The sequence below is a fragment of the Asterias rubens genome, chromosome 12, assembly GCF_902459465.1.
Source record: "Asterias rubens chromosome 12, eAstRub1.3, whole genome shotgun sequence".
NCBI classification, from domain to species: Eukaryota; Metazoa; Echinodermata; class Asteroidea; order Forcipulatida; family Asteriidae; genus Asterias; species Asterias rubens.
Window position 1 is genome coordinate 14,565,519 of NC_047073.1, and position 14,749 is coordinate 14,580,267.

General features: G+C 41.0%; 1 protein-coding gene across 1 annotated transcript in view; it reads left to right on the forward strand.

Moving 5' to 3' along the window:
- Positions 1-6,546: 6,546 nt before the first annotated feature.
- LOC117297581 (midnolin-like) overlaps positions 6,547-14,749 on the forward strand; it is a 29,710-nt gene continuing 21,507 nt past the window's right edge. Inside the window, exons 1-2 of the mRNA XM_033780685.1 lie at positions 6,547-7,132; positions 13,444-13,531. Of these exons, the coding sequence (XP_033636576.1) occupies positions 6,885-7,132; positions 13,444-13,531 (336 nt within the window). The 5' untranslated portion in view covers positions 6,547-6,884. The remainder of the gene's footprint in view (positions 7,133-13,443; positions 13,532-14,749) is intronic.

The window sequence follows — 14,749 nt, forward strand, 5'->3', positions numbered from 1 at the left end:
GTGAAATGGCGTTTCACATTACACACACAATAGGCTTGTATTGCTTCGAATTATGAAAAGGAGAGGGGCACCAGGGCATTTTTATCCTTGGTGTTAAAAGCACCTCTGAGGAAATTTGTAAATTTCTAATTGAGCATTTCAACTCAACTCAGTTCAATTCAATTCAATTCAATTCAATGGGAGACTTTTGGGACGCTTGGTGGCAGCAGACTTACCAGGTAAAATGCATTGTTCTCGGTCATGTGCGTACGCTCAGAACTACGTAAACAATGGAAACTTACCTGGTAAGTCTGCTGCCACCTAGCGTCCCAAAGTCTCCCATTCAATTCAATTCAATTTGACGTTTATTCCATACCCTTGTTTAGGAAAGCATAGTTCAATATGAGAATTTATAAGTACATAGAAAGGTCACAAAACCAAACAAAATCAAAAGCGCATATAAGTATAAAAAATTGATTATTTCAAGGGCACCAAGGCAAAGACAAGGGGGCATGAAGGCAATCACATTCGTTGCCTGCGTCAAGTATCAAGCTTGTACGCACGTTGTGTCCACCACACAGTATATTATTGCTACACTATCGAGTCTCGTCTCAGCTGCTGCAGCGATTGTTATTTCATAATTCTATTAAAGGTCCCAATTCTTTACTCAGAAACAATCAGCATACACCACCATTGATAGATTTATTTGTTCTGCGATCATAGAATGCAAACGCAAAACAACTCCCCCACCATCTGGTTTCAATTATACTCACTCTCTCTCTATATATCCACATTTTTATTAGCCAAGCAGCGCTTTTTCCCCGTCTTCGTTTTGATTGTATTCAACACATTTACATGCCCACGAATCTCACCGTTATCCAAACTCCTCATTTTCGTTTTGTTTTGTATGGAACATCAATTTACATTGATGCGAATTGATGAGGGTGGACTAAATTTAGCGGCGCCTTTGTGATCAAATATAGATGCGAGATGGGCAGATTTTTTTCTCTTCCTATCACTGCATCCGGATTGGGCTAAAGAGTATATGATAAAAGATAAGATATACATAACTCGTTCATCTTATCCAAAGATGTTCCATTTATACTTATCCTTTGTTGCCTCTCTGTGAAATCGATATGGGTGAGAACACTGAGCAGAAGATGCGGAGAGGAGAGAAGGGGAAAGAATGAGAGAAATTGATAAGAAGAGAAAAAAAAACCTCCTCGCAGAATACCCAAGCTGTCAAGACGGCTGCATGCTCAGCGCCCTTTACCGCTGGTGGTTTCTACGAAGCGCTCCCCATGAAAGCAGAGCCGGGTTCCCAAGGCCCTCTCGACCGTTTCCGGTTGCCATGACAGCGGAAGTCTTCCCTCATGACGTCATTGTCCGTTGCTAGGCAGTCTGTAGTCCATGGCTTGAGGGATGCATGAGTCATTCTTGGATAATATGAATGCCGTGGTACAATCACCGGGTAGTTATATGGTGAAGCACACACGATAACGTGCTGCGAGTCGTCCTCTTTATTAATGTCATTTTCCAACCCAAGAAAATTGCCATATTTTTTTTATTTTTTTATATATTTTTTTCTGTATAGCGGTAAAATGACATTTAATAACGTACGGTCCTTCAGTGGGTGGTAGTTTTTTGATAAACTTACATATATCAACTTAACAAGATAACAATGTTTCTGTGAAATTCGGACTAACGTCAAATTCCTCGAACAAAAAGACCGCTCTCCAGCCTAGATCGGCAAATGAGATTGTTTTTTTCTGCAAACGTAAATAAAACCTCGCTCGAACCGACGACGTCGCTTCGATCGTGCCTGTCCATTTTCTTATCTTCTTAAAATATTCTAAGAATTTGACTTCTTTATTCCTCTCGACTGTCGAGGTTGTCTGCTCCGAAGGTTTCATTTTTAACACCGAACCGTGTTTAATCTGCCACAATCTCTGATTTATTTTTTGGGGGGATAGGGGATCTTGAGGAAGCCATGTGTTACAATCGCAAACTAATGGAACCCAAACACCGCAGTATTTAAAATCTGTAACGTGTGATTCATTCATTTTTCTTAATCTATACCGTTTCCCTGTGTGTTGAATATTGCTGTAGTGAATAAACGTGAATCAAAAGCATGGGCGTGGTCTTCGGCCTGGGGGGGGGGGGGGGTTACCAGTGGATGAACTGCCCTTTTTGCGTCATTTTATTTTAAATAATGATAATGATTTGCTATGACTAAGGATTTATATAGCATTTGTGAATCAATGTGTCACTTGTGTGTTTGTTTTAAAAATCAGTTGCTGTACTTGAAAGGAATGTTCATCTTTTTTGCTTAGCTAAAAAAGAGTAAACTGGTAACGAACAAAAAGGAAAGGTGGTATGTGATTATGTAATTGGTTGTTGACTGGTTTCCTATGAGGTGTCGCTTAAAGTACTTGTGCATTGCAATTTGCTTAGCACAATTTGCTTTTTGAATTTGAATCCAGTGCACATGTATTTTGTGGTATAGGTACATGACTCTTGTCATTAGGCCTAATAGACATAACACGAGTTCTTTCAAGCTTTATAATCCATATGTATGTACGTGCACACAATTGATTGAATGCACATTTCATCAATACCATTGATGTTGGGGTTATTTAAGATTTTTATACGTATCAATCTCAGTTTATGATGACAGATAAAAATTATGTCAAAATATAAAAATATCTCATTAGCGTTACTAGTGTTGTCTTTTGTGATTTGAAATTACAACTTTAGTTTACAACTAACCATATAAGGTCAGTATACCAATAGTAAATAACTATGTATGTGTTTTATGACGTCACATAATTTGACAACAACACAGTTTGATACCAAGGGCATGTTTTCCTCGCCACGTGATTTGTATAAAGGACTATTTTTAGATGCACAGGAACGTGGGGTCAAACTGGGTTTATTTGTCTTCCTTCGAAATGGGGGGATACGAGGATGTTTGAACAACCGCATTTCATTTGGGGTTATGGTCGTGTTGTTGTTGTGAAGAGGATGGCAAACGAACTAGGAATCGCAGTGACGTCCATGTTTGACGATGGTATCCTTCTAATTCTTTAGATAAGGTTAAAATAGTTGTGCCAAAGGTTTCCTATATCACAGGACCACGCATGTAATACTTCACCCTCCATATACACGTACAGGTACTCTGCAATGATTTTGCAGAATTTGTTGTTAAATGTTAGAGTAGTTGCCTAGTACTCACCACCAATGTTTGACCAAACAAAAAACCTTTGGAACGGCAATAATACCTCACCAAAGTTTGAGGACGGGCGTTTTCTAGCAACACCTAGTAAATATTTTCTAGCATGATTTGTTGTAGAGACTGAAAACAATGGGTTAATTCTTTGGCGGGTGCTAGTTTGCGCCTAACACACACACTATTATTATTCTGTAGTCTGCACTCAACACACACAATGTGCACGGTGGTGAGCTGAGATGTCGTCGTGTTATACCGTACTGCCATTATTTACAATCGACTCGCTCCTAATAAGTCCTTGTAGGCGGGGCTTAGCATGTGACGTCATAACAACTCTTGGTCTCCACAAGCCGAACAATAATACTAGCACTGGAGCAATATGCAACGGGATTGAGTCGAGTCCATTGTGAGAAAGGGGTGAGTGGACTTGAAAGTTTACACTCGAACACGGAGGGGTGAGGGGATGCAACAGCATATCGGCGCTGCTAGTGATCGAGGTTACGTAGAAATTGACTCAAATTATTCGTCGTCGTAAAATTCCAAGTAATCGCTTCGCTATGCCATGTTTTGTTTTTGTTTTACTTTAAAGTGAGTGGTACTGAGTTATTCACATCGTCGAACGCCGACTGTGTGACAGAAACTGTTGATTAAAAATACACTAATCCTATTTGTGCTTCAATTAAAGTACAATTCTCCAGTAAAAATGTGACGCATGATGATGCATTCACATCATTTCTGTTCCACATTATTGATTTAGTATTATTTCCAGAAATGAAACACCAACAATGAGTGTGAATGTAGTTTGATCATCAGTTTCTGGGGTGAATTGAATTCCATTATCTTTACATGAAGTCATAGCTCGGTGGCTCTTCTGGAAATATGTAGTGTCACATGTTACATAACTAAATTGTATTCGTGGTTCTGTTTTGCAACGTTTCAGTTGAGTGATAGTGTATAGTACAATGAAATATTTGTAGGGACCTCAAATTGCTCCTTACGAGTTTTAACTAATTGGACAAACCCTGCAGAAATGAAACATAAACACACAAATGCATGAATGAAACTTAAAAACTAGAGGTCTGGAAAGCATGACATTTTACCAAAATTTAAATCTTAGGGTCCCTTCAAAATGGAGTGAATGTCTCCCACGTGGTAATTACTTCTGTTTTAAAGTTTTCTATATACTTGTAATGAAGTCAGTCTATGCCTCTTTAATTAAGCCGTACGCTCTACGCATGACGTCACACATCCAAACGGCAGGTCTCTATGAAAAGTTACGTGCACTCTACACATTATACCACAGCACAGATACCATAAAGTATGAACTAAATAAAGCTCATTATATTTTAATTGAGGTCTGAGTCCCCCACACGTTCTCATAATAATATGACTTCTTTCATGGAAATTGGCACCGGCAACGTTGATTACACTTAGGCTATACGACAACCACATCACCAACGCACATTGAGTACACTGTTTTCCTCAAAATATTTTATAAATGTAGATGGTGAACAAAACCATATAATAGTATAATGACTCCTTTCATGATAAAGGTTCAAAATGGCAGGTTTCACCTGTCCTTGAAATATGCCTTGACGAAAGTGGTCGTGACTGCAAAGAGCAATGCTCGCTGGTACCTGACAAGATCATCGTCCATTTTTTGTCATTTCCGCACTAAGGAGTATATATAGGGCACCATGTTTTGTGTGTGCTGAGAAAGTTGGTGCCACACCTTGCGATAAATAGAAGCAATTTCGGTCCCCAAAACGTATGTGCAAACACGGGGTGCCACTAGTGTGCACACAGTGCTACATACTGACATGGACTGAAAATTGCGTATAGCACGTCACCAAACGCTCATGTGGGCCTTGTTACACGCAGCTCTCTGGTCCCAAAGTACGACGTTGGGAGTGGCTAAATCATGGCTACAGTAGCCATAGCCACAGTTAGCCAACCATAGCTGTATCCATAGCCGTTTGGTTCGGATGCGGCCAATGTGTCTTGTACGGTTGATAGACTGGTACCCTCTATGTTAGTTTTGGATGCTGAGCATATACGTCAGTGACAGACAGGACTTCAGACAAAGTCTCACCAAAAATTACAATTCGGGGATCTTCGGATTGAGCACCGTAACATGCGAAGTCTGTAGGCATTTCTATAGGGAAGAAGTTGCATCCCGGTTTTTGACCAACCGAGGTTGGAAAACTATATGAAAAGCTTTCAAATGCTATCTATATGAAAAGCCATATTGCCATAATTTTTAGCATAAACACTTACTTGGTAACAAGCAATGGAGAACTGTTGATAGTTTAAAACATTGTGAGAAACGGCTCCCTCTGAAGTAACGTAGTTTTCGAGAAAGAAGTAATTTCCCACTAAAATATCTGATTTTGGTTTCGAGACCTCAGAATTCGAGTTAGAGGTCCCAAAATCAAGTATCTGAAAGCACACAACTTCGTGTGACAAGGGTGTTTTTTCTTCCATTACTATCTCGCAAATCGACGACCAATTGAGTTCAAATTTTCACAGGTTTGTTATTTTGTGCATCTGATGAGATACACCAAGTGAGAAGACTGATCTTTGACGATTATTAAAATTGCCAGTGTTTTTAAGCGCCATTTTACAGTTTTTTATTGTCTGTATATACCACACGCACTTTAATAGTGAATCTTAACAATGCAGAACAAATCTTAACACAGTGGCTACAGTTTTGCTTTGCTTTTAGTTTGAGTTACAACCTTCTTAAACAGTGATCTCGATGGCTGTATAGGAAAATCGGTCGCCCAAGTTAGACCATGCATCCCTATAGACCACAGTGTGGTGATATTATACGCCTCTGCACTGGTTAATTATGAGCCTAAAAAAGACGCCTATATTCCTAAACCATTATCATGTTGATTTTATTGGGTGGCTAGTTTTCTCCATCCATTAATCGGCTCATTCCACGCTATAATCAGCCTCGAATTCCCTCTGCCCGGGCCCAATTCAAAAATTGTAAAGGTCAATTAGTTAAGTACGGCTCTATTTATTAAGTATTAATTTACCCGCAGCGCAGATTAATTATTTATTTTCTTTTTTTACTACACCACACTGAACGAATACTCCACCATCAAGGACGTAGTTCGTCCGTGTGGTGTGACGAGTGAGTGAGGAGAAACAGTTGAGAGTAAAACACCCCCGGCCGTGAGAGAATGGACTCGTCCGCTTTTTCCATTGGCGGGTGTTGACCTTTTGCAGCTGATAATTATGTATGTGACCCCTCCCACTTGCATGACCCATGGGTTCACGCTCAGAGTTTATCTCGTAGCGTTCTTCTCGTTTTCATTCATAGGGAGAGCAGTCACCTGCTCGCGTATGATCGTGTTGTGTTGTACACGCACAATATCGCTGTGCCTTAGTATCCTAGTAGTAAAACGACTTACTCATTTTTTTGCTCTTTCCGCAGCAATTATAAACTAACTGGTTTGTCTTGGAGGGCGTTCTCTAAGACCGAACAGTCACTGATGATGAACCGACTTTAGCGAGAGTTTAATTTTATTATCGCCCGGCCAGGCGTGTCCAAAACCAGTGTCCGGACCGACCACGATAACGCAGTAGCAGCGGGTCTGTCTCTGAAGTTTGAACCGTCCGAAATCGCCGCCAGCCCACCCTACAAGTGGACTAGCTATTCCCATTGATGCCACGAACAGTATACACCGAGAAACCTTGCTGTCCACCAGCAGCCATGGCTGTCAACTACGGCGTGGAGACTTCCAACACCAGCAGCGCAGCTCGTGGAATTATGACCCTGCATATTCACCCGACCACCGGTGGAAGGTTTTCTTTGGAAATACCCCGACACGCATCCGTGGAACACCTCAAGACCAGCATTTCCAAGCAGTTACGAGTACCGAAGGAAAGATTGACTTTGTTGCATCGTGAAACGTAAGTGCAATTTATTTTAAAGCAAAAAAAAAAAAAAAAATCGGCTTCGAATTTCACCGGTACTTTTCTCTAAAACTAGGTTCATGGTGTCAGTGTGTGCAATACTTTAGCCATTCTGATTTATGCTGCAAATAGTTGTGTGGGATACACACGTACTGTGCTGGAGTCATAACATACATTTACATGTACATGCGATTTATCTAAGTGCACAGGTGCATAGGTAGCTCTCTGGTTTGTATACACTGTACATAAATGACTGTGTACTGTATTAAATGCATGGTGTATGTACATTTTTAAGCTAATCTGTCAATGTGCACAAAATAGTGTGCGCATGTACACTGTGCATAGCGTGGTGTTTTGTTGATTATCTTTCAAATGCGGATTGTATTGTGTGTGTGTGTGTGTATAAGTACAGGTGGATTAACATGCACATCTTGGGAAAGATCAATTTTTAAAGTTGAGCAGTGTTCAATTTGTACCACAGTATCTGTACACAAGGACATGCACAAAATGTAAATGCATAATGTTTGAACGCAATGTGCACCAAGTCATCAGCCCCTGAAGAAAGGAAACGTTGCCCGTTCTAAATTAGTAACTCTTCAACTGATACATGTACGTTAATGAGGAAGGACATTATATTTCAGGAAACCGACCACCGGCCAAAACTCTAGAAACAAATGCGAAGCTCCATTTGCCATTCACAGGGCATGGGGTGAATATTGCCACTGCATTTTTATTCATATTCACTTGCTTGTTATCAATAGCAGCATCCATATGCCTAAAGTTCTCAAACACAGTTTCCAGTCCAAGGGCATTTCTTTGTATGTATCTACCGCTATGTATTCCCCGATGCCCAATTAAATTATTTATTTAGCATTCGTTTTCCCCCTTTTATTACCAGCTTCTCAGTATTGTATTGTACTCATATTTTATAAAAAATTTGCAATTAATTTTTAAATGGCCAAGTGATTAGTAAGCATTTTCTTTTGAGCAAAACTCTTTTTTTTATGGTGTCCTTTGTACGATTATTGTCCAATTAATAATAATATGTCCATAATTAGAAATGCGTACAGACAACCCTGAGGGCGTTGTTACGTAACTTTTGTATCTCATCATCCACCCACGTTTGACCCTCGGATCTATCCCAGCCTATAAATAATCATCCACGATCATTTGACCATTGACATTATGAACCAAACTGCAATAAATAGTAAAAGAAATATTTTAAGATCACGAAATGGTTCAATAGACTCGGAATTGATACATCAAAATAAAAAGCAGAATTTTTGTTTAATTTATGATTCAGATAAATTTTTTTTATGAAGTCCTGTGGAAGGTTATTCTTGAAAGTAAAACAATTCCCCTGCCCTAGGATTGATGACACTTGATTGAGTACCCCCCTGGCCAACGGGCTGTGGATTTTAGGGACGTGACTCGATTCTCTCCCTGCCCACGTCAACTTAATTAATTGGTGATTGTTTCGACCTGTCGTGAGTTCATAAACAAAAAGATTCAAACCGGGGAAAAAAAACACTCACAAAATGCTGATGGTACAATGTACTGGTTAGTGATGATGGTGGTATGGTGAAGCCACTAACTGCCCATGCGCCGTGACCCCTCTCAGTCATTCAGAAACGTTGCGGTTGCTAAGTACGTCATACAGTCTCATCTGTCTTGCTCACTCTCGCGGGATGAATGAATGAATACACCGGCTGGTTGGCCTGCCTGCCTGCGCTGGTGTGAACAGACGGGCAGTGTGGATGAGGATGCTTCTTGTGTGCTCTGATGAGCATTTCGAAGATGAACAACGATGATGAAGCATACCATTCGTTGCGTCACGCACGCTGTCACCACTCTCCGTACTGTGTATTCACTCTGTAAATGTTTCTCCCCCTTCGGCTTTGAATTTTGGGAGTCAGAATTTGCAGGGGGTGGGTGGTGGTGCTCATTTGGTGATTCGTCACTACTTTTTTAGATGATACATCATTATTGTGGGGGGGGGGGGTTGATACGGAATAGTTCAACTGATTTTGATTAAACGAGCTTACTGGATGTTGCCAGTTCATTGCATAATTCTGTAACTGCAAATGCACCGAATTTTCTCGGCTAAATGGCAACCTATGTCACTTCCGCTTTTATCTATGGTCAATGTTATTTTGTTTTGGTGTTTTTCTTGCATGTGGATCTCGTTTTACTAGAAATGGCTAGGCAATTTATTACATTTTTTGCAATGTGGGAACTTGAGTTGGCAAATCTTTAAAATCGGTTCATGGGAGCAGTTAAGTGTGAAGAAGAGGGTATGCGCAACAACACTGCGAGTGTGAACGCTGATGTTGTCCCTCGTGTGCGAATATGAAGCCTGGCCTGCTAGTGATATACGGTATGGCCCCAAACCGAAATGTGCAACGCCAATGGTGCTTTGCGAGCAAAAGAGCGTACAGCTAAGTCTTGCATTCTTAAATTTAATCCATCAAACCATCAAACCGAACAGGGGAGAAAGCCTTCTTATTAACGGCAGGGCAGACTCCACTTCATTTCGAAAGCAAGACTATGGATCATGGGTTAATTAGAAATTGAACACCAAGAAGCTGGACGCATGGTTTGTTTTGATTTCATTTGGGATTTCAAAGAAAACGACCAACCGACTCGCCAAGAGTAATTTTAACCGAACTGGATATTCTAACCCCCCCCCCCCCCTCTCTCTCGTTTGTTAATACTCAGAATGAAACTGGAATTCCTGGATAAAGATTTATGGCTGAGTTGAAACAAAGGAATGAATCCAAACTTGGAAAGTATAAACGCGGTGGAACAGTATGACTAATTAAACGCATGGTGTTTTGGTTTTGTTCCGGGTTACGGGGTAGGCCCTCTGCCAAAACGAAACTGGAGCCCTAGGTTGAACTGCGTGGTTCCCACGTTCACCCCCAATCCAGGCCTAGGTTTTTCAAACCGGTCGGGGTTGCATTAAAGGGGACAAAATAATGTGGGGGTGGATACACTGTGTAATCCGCTTTCTTGGGTTGAAGGTTTTGGGTTTTTCTTTTGCCAAGGGTACCTATGGAAAGACGCCAACTTTTCATTGCCAAGTTGCGACCCACGGACGACATTTTACCCGGTGCATCAGGTGATTTATACTTATGGGGGTGGGGTGGGGGGGGGGTCTGCTTGTTGAATCCCGTGGCTTAGGGACTCTGGTGTTTGGACAGAGCGAGTACGTCCTCTCTTCGCTTCCTTGTAGTAACAAAAAAAAACAGTTGAGACCTTTCTACAAAAACACATGTTCAAACAATGGGAGAACAAAGAGGGGACCTATTACCTTCCGGATCGACACTTGTGTTTTAACGGTATTTTACGAAGTGTTGACCTGAGAACAAAAGAAATACACAGTAGGTAGGACTTGAAACACTGTGTGGACCTACACACGTCCGCACAGTGTTTTTATAGTGTTGAAGAATATGGTTATTTTTCCTGAAGTGTACAGAACAAAGGAAATTCCTTAGTTGTGTATAAGAGAACAAAGGAGTGTCCACACAGTGACTGCAACTCGGAGCAGTGCGGGGTCTTTTACCAAATGGGAAAATGGACCCCACAAGGGAATTCTGTTTCAAAGAGTATAATACTGAACAACAAACCAGATTTAGAAGGTTGTGTGTGGGTTAGCGTGACATTCAAACTGAGGACTCGTAACAAAAGAGACAATAGGAGAACAAAGGAAAACAATGGGTCCACGTTTGGTAAGGACAAAGAGTTTAACAAAGGAGGATCCGCGTGGTTGGGGGGGGGGGCTGGGCGAGAACGAAAGGAGGAAGAAGGAAGAATGGTTTTGTTATTTCAGCTTCATTTATCATGATTCAATCAATGATACGAGTAAAATCCTATCTGTATTCAGAGCACATGAGATTGGTGGATTGGGGAGGGGGAGGGGGTTGCACTACAGATCTGGAATTTTTATGAGGGCAAGGCCGTTTTCGTTTTGCAAGGGGCACTTCCATTGGAATATCTCAATGTCTAAAGGGAAGCTTCTGAAGGGGCACCAAGGGGGCAATAGACGCCGTGGCATCCATGGCCTCCGTTTAATTCAAGGCCTGGTATTGAAGTGATGAGAAGCGTGAAGTTGCATCTCGGTAGGTGGACCCGTTTTCGCACCAACTAAACCAGCAATTTGCACTTCGCAAGGTGTATAGTGTTTTATAAATATATTAGTGAAAGGAAAACTCTTTTGTTCCCCCACCCACCATCGGCGTTCTGCTTAGCCCACCACGAAGAAGACTAAAGAGACGACAGAAAACACACAATCAAAATTAGTATGTGCCTGGTACGTCCTTCCACTGGGGGTCGTGCGTCAGGTAAAGCGAGGGTTAGTTGTCTGTTTTGTCTAGTGGAATAATTTTGTCATCAGCTTTGAACTTGCCCCGGCCCTCAGCAAACTATTAACAATCCATGAAATTGGACTCTTGAAAGGGACATCGTGAGTGCATTCAACCGGTTACGCCCACAACTTAAAATGCAATGTTAGCTACTTGTGTGAGGAACTGCGATGCCAAATTTATCTTTGTCAATAGTGTAGGGGGAATGCATGTGCCACTCAGTACGTGTATAAACTGCTAGGTGGAACATTGTCTGTAATAATTTCAGGTCCGTATGATGTGTTTTTGAAGGGGGAAGGGCACCATGGCATTTTCTCCGTAATAAAGGGCACCCTATGAGGAAATTGTAGCATTCCAAGTGTGTCAAGGCAATGACCAACGGGCATGGAAGTAACCGCCTTCGTTGCCTCCGCGAAGTATCTGGCATATAACTTGGGTAGGAACTGTGATTAAATTAATCAAAATCATTAAACACATTAACTTAAATAAAAACACACCAAAACCGCAGAGCTGAAAATTCTGGATTGAGAATTAAATTCATTCTGTATAATAAAAAAATTCAAAAAGGTCAATCTTGCAATAACAAAAACCTCACTGGGGTTCAGCATGGGTCTTGTAACTCGAAACATCCGTGAAGTTTTTCCTCTTCAGGTTTGTTTTGGTTCTTATAAATAAATGGACACGGGATGTCCGTACTGGATGGAGGAAGTTTTAGTTGGTGCTACAAAAAAAAAAAAAAAAAAGTCAAGCTGTTTCTGCTTCCAGCAGCTTTCTATTTTAAAGAGCGGATATTCAACATTCCATGTTATCTTCCTTGTTACTATAAAAGCGTCATCACTTGTCATTTTATAACCACCCAAAGCGATCAATGCATTAATAACATCCTCCATTAACTTAAAATTGGAAGAGCTCTAGACAAAGTGAAATTTTCAAAGTTTTCCACGAGATCGCAAACAAAATTCACGAGATCGCAAACAACATTGCGTGCGAAGAGTCCCATTTAACTGCAGCACAATTATAGATAAGTGTACAGTTTAGATCCACGATACAATTTAATTGTGAAAACAAACAGATAGTCGGTTAATAGCTCCTTATTTTAAGTTCCTTATCAGAGATTGGTTTTCCCAATCATAAACTGAAAGTACAAATTTAGAACTGCTGATATCACAACTGATTAACCCTGGTTTCCCCCGAGACCTTACCTATATCAACAGCGCTCTGGTATTCCAATCTATGCCCTTGTATGGTTTTACTACTCCCCCAAAACCGCACTATTCCACCACCCCAAAAATTCACTCTCGGTTTACCTCTCCCTCAACCCCCCAACTGAGTGACCGCAGACTGTGCCGCAGAACATTTTTTAGTATAACAAGGAGTTCACGCAAATGTCAGGGAATGAGTCAGGGGACGAGGTTGACCCCGTCCTAGCTAAAGTTCCTAACATTGTTTGACAAGAAGAGGTTTATTTGTTCCGTGAGTGACATGACCCTTGAGAACGTTAACATGGAACAGGAGTTGCGAGCCATGTCGACTATAAGTTTCACTTTCCAGACAGTGCACGCTATTGGTAAAGTACATGTACATGGTAAACCATCCGATTACACTGTCAATATTGGTTGTAAACTTCACAACAATGTTTGAACTTAAATCTCATGACGCATTTTACTGCAATCGTAGATTTTCAAATCTGATTTGATGCCCAAAATAATGTTAACTTTTGGCTTGCTTTATCGCAATACCTGCATAAATAAAGAGCCATAGAGAGGTGTGATGGTGGACTTGGCCAGCATTGGTATTTGAGCCATAAGCGGGTCAAAGGTCACCATCACCGTTCCAGAGTGACGAGATAGCACCTTTAATGTCTTGAGGATACTTTTCTGTTGATGGATTTTGTAATGAGGAATGTTGCTAAATTTTCATTCATTTTATAATTTTTTTCTTCAGACATCTTAAGCGCGGGACGCTTGAAGAAAACCTCGTCACGGACGGCAGCAAACTCACTCTCCTCCCATTGGTCGAAAGTGGACTCGTGGTAAGTACACGATGCCCTAGCAACACCCTCTGTCGTCATCACCTATCAGAAAAGACCAAGTGCGCTTGCCATTTCCATTCAATCTGGAAGTGATAGTGCAAAGGGAACACAACAGTATCTAACCGAACAGATGTTGTCAATCTGGTTTGTTTACATGCTTGTCGTGACATTTAAAGTTGACTCGTGTGTGACGTTCTTTTGTCTACGACCACAACCCTGGGGGGCGTTCCACTCGCGCAAACGACTCGCAACTGTTCGCGCAAACGTTTTTTTATCTTTTGAATGATTGGTGCGTATACGCGATGTCAATATGGCGCGCCCTGAAATGAAGATGGCGCGCACCATACGTATTTTTTTTTTTACTTTGTTTTTGCTGCAATAGTCCTCTTTTTGACATCATTACATCAATTAATTAACTTTGTTATTCCCATTCTACATTATCATCCACCGAAAATACAATGTAATTATGTTTGTGACAAAGAAATAATACCGTATGCTTGTCCGCCATTTTAAAAACCACTCGCCAACACCTCCGAAGTTTGTTCGCCTTAAGTTGCCAACGTTCGCCAACGGTGGCGGCGAACAACTCGTTCCACTTGAAATTGTTGGCGAACGTGCGCAACTGTTGGCAACGTTTGCGCGAGTGGAACGCACCCCTGGTTCCACCGAAGAAACATCCTAGGACCAGAAAAGGGCACCCTGTGTCAAAATTTGGGATCATAAGTACAATTTCGAGACCCTGGGTAAAGGCTGATGTTATAACAGCCATGTTTTTACAACTTTTTGTGGATCCATGCCAAGATACGGCTTCACAAATTCTACAAAGTGTTGAATGTCACGTAAGTTGTGTTGACCTTTTGGCGACTAATTGGCGTGTATGCTCTTTCGTGTGAGATAGGAATTTACCAGATCGCGTTCAAGTACTAATGATATATTGACATACGTTTCTGACTTCATGTTTTAGTATCTTTATAGTTGTTCTTTATAGCCTGTTCTTTTATGGTAAAGTCGGAACTCAAGCTATGATATTTTAGTCCATGTGGTGAACTTCTCATACAACAGCCTATTGACAGTAGTCACCTCACAGTCATATACTAAACAAATATATAAAAAATCACAAACACACACAAGTTTGGCATCCGATCGTGGACCTTCCTTTGTTCAACTCTTTGTCCTGACAAACAACGACCTAATTGTTTCCCTTTGGGATATCAATAG